Below are 6,032 nucleotides of genomic sequence, written 5' to 3' on the forward strand. Positions count from 1 at the left end.
TACTCGTACTCCTGTCTGGTTCTGCTGCCAGTCTTCGAGCCCTTCTTCTTTTCCTCTGGCCAGCGCGTCTGTTGCGAGCAAATTTAACGCCAGTTCGCTTACGACGGCTGCGCTTCAGGTGTTTGCTCTCTTTTCCGTGTGCGCTCTTCTGTTTCCGTTTGCGCCTCCACACTGAGTCCTTGCTGTAGGCTGGGCTCGTTCCTCTGAGCTTCTTTCTGACTTTGCTGCGATGTTCGGGCAGCTCGCTCGCATTCGGCTCGGCTGTCTTCAGCTTAGTTTTCTTCCGATCAATTTTCTTCCTGAATTTTCTCCAGGGTTCCGGCTTTTCGGCTTCACCTGCTTTGGTGGTGTCCGACTCATTTCTCTTACTTTTTACTTCCTTCCGAACTCTGCTTTGGGCTGAGCCCGGTTCACTAACGATTGCGTCATCCAAGTTGTTCTCTCGTGATGAAGCCACTGTTTCAGTCGTTTTTTGTTCTTCACTGACTGAACTTTGTCTTCGGTCCAATGTTTTCTTCTTTTTCTTTTTTCTGACTCTTGCTCGAGCGCAGTGCTCGGAGCATGGCTCAGGAGTGATTGGAGAATCGTTCTCACTTATGAATTCTCCTTCGTCAACTCCTTGCTTCAGTTTGTCATATTCAGTGCAGCCATAAACAGACCTTTGCCCAGTCTGTTCGTTTCCTTCCACTGCACATTTTCCTTCGCCAGTGGCAAAAATTTCGTCGCCTTCCTCATACGCACAATTGTCCTCACCTTCCTCATCGGGAAAGCCCTCCTCGCTGTTCGAGGGTTCGCTCGGAACATTTTCCGGGTTTTCACTGAGTGCGCTCTCCTCAGCTATGACTATGTCGGAGCTTTCATTCTCTTTGACATTTGACCGCTCTTCCTCACGGTCCGAGTCAGGTTGGCCTTCTCCTCAGTGCCTACTACCTCGGTAGTAGATACACAATGAGTTTCCTGCGGAAGCGACACTCCGGTCGGTTCTTCACTCTCTGTGGTTGCAGCTGCAGGCACAGACTGTTCCACAACCTCACTCTCTACAGTGGAGCTAGTTACAACCTCTTCCGTGGTTGTCAACAAATTAGACTCGTTAGTCTTCCACCCGGCCTCTACGGGGTTAAGCTCCACAGGCTTCCTGACGTTGTTCAAACGCCGAGTTTCAGCAATCTTCCTCTGAATGATTGCCATTTCTTTTTCAAAAGCTCTTTCGGCCGCTTCTTCGCGCCTTTTCCGTTCTCTCTCTTCTTCTTCACGTTTCCTTTGCCTCTCTTTTTCAGCCGCTTCTCTAGCGCGCTGTCTTTCTTTCTCTCTCTCTTCTCGGCCTTCTCTCTTTCCTGGTCCACCCATTTACGCAGTCCAGCTCCGGACAACACAATCTGGGTGCCCACCTCTACAAGCTCCTTTAAATTTATAGTTGGAGGCCGAACTCTGTACTCAAGGCAACGAGTACCTCTCCACGGTGAACCTCACTAACCGCTTCCGCGCGGCACCTCACAATATCGCTCTGCTGCTAACACTCGTTTACGATTCGTAAACTCCTTCCGACTCTTTCTCCGTTCTCTGCGCTTACAAACACCGAACGTCCTGTCGCGGACGCCAGAATATATTGTCACCCAGACTTCGCGCACTTTTACGTGGGAAGCTCCCAGACACCCTTAGAGCGTGTGGGGGTGGCGGTCTCGGACTCTAAGGAGATGCCCTCGACTCAGCGTGGCAAACTCAGCGGAGACCAGCCACCAAGTGACAAGAGGTTTTTGGGCGTTCGGTGCCCAGCTTTCGCTGGTCGCAAGCCAGAGAATGGGTCAGAGCCAAAGGTTCACAAACAAAACAAAGTTTATACAGCAAAGAGACGATACAGAGGATTTCACAATCACTAGTACAAACATATACAAAGTGATTATCGAAACAATGCAACTCGTGCAAAGTTAAACTCGAGAGAGAATACAATACCAAGGCAATATTGCACCTAAAGTGCACTAACACACGAGAGAGGTAAACAAACAAAACACAATTCGTTCACCGGGCACTGCGGCAGTCCGACGACCAGAGTTCCACGACGATGCCGTCCCGCAGACTGGCGACCGTTGCCTCGTTGGTCCGATGCTGGCCGAGTGGTGTTTTCCCGGGAGTCGAACGGGCGCGCTTCGATGAAGCTTAAACGGCGGTCCGGACTGACTGATAGCGGTCAACGTCCTCTTTTATACGCTCGCTTCCACGTCTGTTTGTTCAACGCGCCAGAGTAGGCGCGCACATACACGCAGCATTTGCAGTGCTGTCTCCCTTCCCTCTTCTCACTGTCCGCGCGTCCCCATTGGTCAGAGTCAGGAGTCGTTTCGCGAAGGTTCCAGCGTGTTCTAGCGCGGCGCCGTCGTGGCGGCGTCGCCGTCGTCCGAGTGCAGAGGAGGGGGACGTGACTTAGTGCACGCAAGGCTACGCCCTTTTCCTCCGGTCAGCAGAAGATCCGACTCGCATGTTCGAGAATCTTCGGCGTGGATGACTCATTCCTTCGGCGCACGCCGTGGCGATGGAGAGAGAGGCACGCGCTCGGCCGGGGCTTTCCCTCTCTCCCGTTGGGCTCGCGCCGGCGAGACGCCGTGCGCGCGGCGGTTTTTCTTTCTTTGTTTTTTAAATTACGCCGAATTTTGTGACAGCCTCCCTAAATTTGTTGCTAACGACGTGCTTTACCTTGAAGCTCGAATTCCACCTTTAGTATCCAGATTTAAGTTTCTCACTGTTCAGACGTACCTCATGATATATGACCCAAGTTTCCACCGTTCCTCGTCTGTGTTTTGTTGCCAGCCGACTTTCTTTTTTGGAATCCACTGGCCTCGATTTCATACACCGCACGTAGTACTGGTACAAACTTTACTTCACCCGTGAAATGTACTCCTGTATGACATATTTCCGACACAAAACAGTGGGCCTTCCGTGAAAATTGTCTATGATGACATTTTCCCGAAGAATGCAAAACATTTACCATCAAGCATTTTAAACGGATTATTAGAAGACCATTTACAAAGCCTACCGGTTTCCAACATGATTGCTACTGACGCTTCCCAATGTGATGAAAAGGCAGGAGTGGGAATATATTGCCCGCTTCTGGATTGGTCTTTTTCTGTGCGTCGTCCGGATTTCACCCCAATTTTCCAAGCGGAATTTCTGGCGGTGGTGCTTGCTCTTCGGAAACTAGACCCTTCTTTCTCCGCAGTGGCAGTCATTACCGACTCACTTTCTTTGTGCTCGTCCCTTGCCTCAGCTACGGATTCTCCAATCCTCAACACCTTCTTATCATTACTTCTTCCACATTTGAGCGTTTTACATATGATATGGGTACCAGGTCATAGCAGTGTGACAGTCAATGAAGTGGCTGATACCCTGGCAAAAGCGTCCCTCAATGGCCCCGTGCTACCTATCCTCCCGGCTACAGCGTACATCACAGCAGCGAGGTTTCGGAGAAGTATTTTGTTAGGCATGACATCTGGATCAATTTTAAGATCTGACAATTTCCTGCATCTTCAGTATCCGTGGAGCAGGAAATCATGCCATTCACGACAGCTTCAAGTCTCTCTAACTAGGCTGCGCTGCCGGATCCCCCCCCCCCTTAAATTTTTATTTGCGCAGAACCATTTTTTGTTGTTTTGTCGACGCTTCACCATGATGAGACGTCGATATTTAGAGCAACCACTACAACAGCTTGGCCTTAGTTTGATCAGCCCGATCATATTGTCATATGGGGCCACCATTCTTGGTTACAGCCACAGGTCTGTTTTTACCGCCATTCAAATTTTTTTTACTAGAATCTAAACGGTTACCTTGCTAATATTTTATTCTTTATTTATTTATTTATTTTTACACATCATTACAATTTTTTACTTTGTTTTCTATTCCCCGTTACTATCATTATTATTTTCATTCATTTATTTATTTATCAACTGCCTCTGCTAAAGATCTTGCAGAGTCCAGCTCCTGCGCGCGTTATGCTTGTCCTGTTTCTTTTTAGTCTTTCTGCTTTCTCTTGAAGATTCTCTTCCCCAGAATTCTGCTATTTCTATTTGTTACTAATTTATCTATTTATTTTTCCCCAAAAAAACAAAACCAAACAAAAAAATCCCAAAAACTCTCTATGCACCTCTCTTCTTGGCCGATCCCCCTCTGTGGGTATGCGCCATTCTATGAGGCGATCAACATCAACATCAACGCTAGTCTGTTGAGCGGCACCGTTCGAACAACGACTGTGGCCGTCCACATGTAGATGCGGCAGAATACAAAAATACCAATGCCTTTGCAATTGTGGTTGTGAACGAGGATGGTGACCACATCGTCTCGGCGACAATCAAAACGAAGTCCTCTGAAACGGCAGAAGAGGTGGCTATAGCCCTCGCCCTAGCACATACCCAAGGGAGCATCATCCTCAGCGATTCCAAAATGGGTATCAATAATTTCGCTAAAGGGCGAATTACAAACACTTCCCTTAGAATCCTTAACGCAACCAAATTCTCGCCGAATTATTCCGAATTGATATGGGTCCCAGCCCATTCGGGGAATCCGGGGAACGAGGCAGCCCACAATAAAGCCCGAGGTTTCGTCCACCGGGCAGTGGATGAGTCTGGCTCCCTGAATTTCACGAAGGACTCCATGATCACATATCATGATCTCACCAATCATTTTAAATTAGAGAGGAGAATTTTCCCCCCTCCAGACAAAAGACTTACTAAAGAACAAGAGGTTACGTGGCGTCGTCTACAGACGAGATCGATACGCACCCCATCACTCCTCACGCACATTTATCCAGATCTTTACAACCCAAACTGCAAACACTGTGGCCAACGTGCTACCTACGATCACATCCTGTGGGACTGCAAAATAGAGCCACCTCCGTGTGATCTAGTTACAGCTCCTTCTCTCGAGCGGTGGGAGACCGTGCTGGCTAGCTCGGACCCCAGAACACAAGTTTTGGTGGTGGAGTGGGCTGACAAAGTCGTCGAGGGCTATATACTCTCGACCACTTAACGCGACCTCTTGCCAAGCTCTTCCCGGCGAATAAAATGTTTTACAATCAATTAATTGTGACAGTCGCCTCTTTACAGTTACAACATCTTCCCTGGAGTTTGCTGTGGTTTCTTCTCCATCTAACTGCAGCGAGTGCCTTCAACGCGTTCTGTTTAGCTGTTACAAGTGCGTATTTAGCTTCTCTTCGAGGGAGCACCAGGACTGGCACTGGTGGCACCAGCACCTTGGTCAACCAATCGGCAACACGAATGAAAAGCACGAGTTCCAGTAGTACTGCAGTAAGGAGGAGCTGCAACAAGTGCACCAGTGCCTGTACTCCAGCTAAGCCAGCTGTGCCACCGCTGTTTGTGCAGGCATGACAGTGATGTTTATCAAATAAACGAGTTTACATGGCTCCATAGTGGACACCTTCTTATAAGCTTAGTGCTGAAAAAAAAAGCTCGGGGAGAGAAGTAAACATAGTAGCGCTGCTACACCTGAGCTCCGAGGAAGAGCTTCAAAAAATCTAGTCTGCTTGTTAATTTGTTTAAGATGACACTGCAGTAGACGGAGAAAAAAACAGCATCAAAACCGCATAATTGTTCTGCATCTACTCTCCTGCACAGACTGCACACTGGCAATGCCTAAACACCTGCAAGGCAGCACAAAATGCGCATCTTGGCGTCACCTGATCTACTCGAGCCGTGCCACTGAGGCACAACGCTTGGCACGAGTAAACCCGTACTTTTTGCTTGAGCACGAGACTCATATCAGCGGCCTCTGCAGATGGCATGTTTATGGTTTATTGAAGTTTAACGTCCCAAAGCGACTCAGGCTATGAGGGACGCCGTACTGAAGGGCTCTGGAAATTTCGACCACCTGTGATTCTTTAGCGAGCACTGACATCGCACAATACACGGGCCTCTAGAATTTCGCCTCCATCGAAGTTCGGCCGCCGCGGCCGGGATCGAACCCGCGTCTTTCGGGTAAGCAGCCGAGGGAGATGGCATGTCTCTCGACAGCGTCGCTTCGAGTGGTATTTC

General features: G+C 48.9%; 1 protein-coding gene across 1 annotated transcript; it reads left to right on the forward strand.

The window, feature by feature from the left end:
- The first annotated feature begins 3,036 nt into the window (after positions 1-3,036).
- Positions 3,037-5,637, forward strand: LOC149327167 (uncharacterized). Its single transcript, XM_089564805.1, has 2 exons — positions 3,037-3,632; positions 5,616-5,637. The coding sequence occupies exons 1-2, from the start codon at positions 3,037-3,039 to the stop codon at positions 5,635-5,637; spliced, it is 618 nt and encodes a 205-aa protein (XP_089420931.1).
- Positions 5,638-6,032: the final 395 nt, after the last annotated feature.

The sequence above is a fragment of the Amblyomma mixtum genome, chromosome 10, assembly GCF_055824585.1.
Source record: "Amblyomma mixtum isolate Tamu chromosome 10, ASM5582458v1, whole genome shotgun sequence".
Lineage (NCBI taxonomy): Eukaryota > Metazoa > Arthropoda > Arachnida > Ixodida > Ixodidae > Amblyomma > Amblyomma mixtum.

Coding starts and splice junctions, on each gene's coding strand:
- LOC149327167 (XM_089564805.1), top strand. CDS start 3,037: ATGATTGCTACTGACGCTTCCCAATGTGATGAAAAGGCAGGAGTGGGA. Junction 3,633..5,615: donor TTTGCGCAGAACCATTTTTT/GTTGTTTTGTCG, acceptor TCTCCTGCACAG/ACTGCACACTGGCAATGCCT.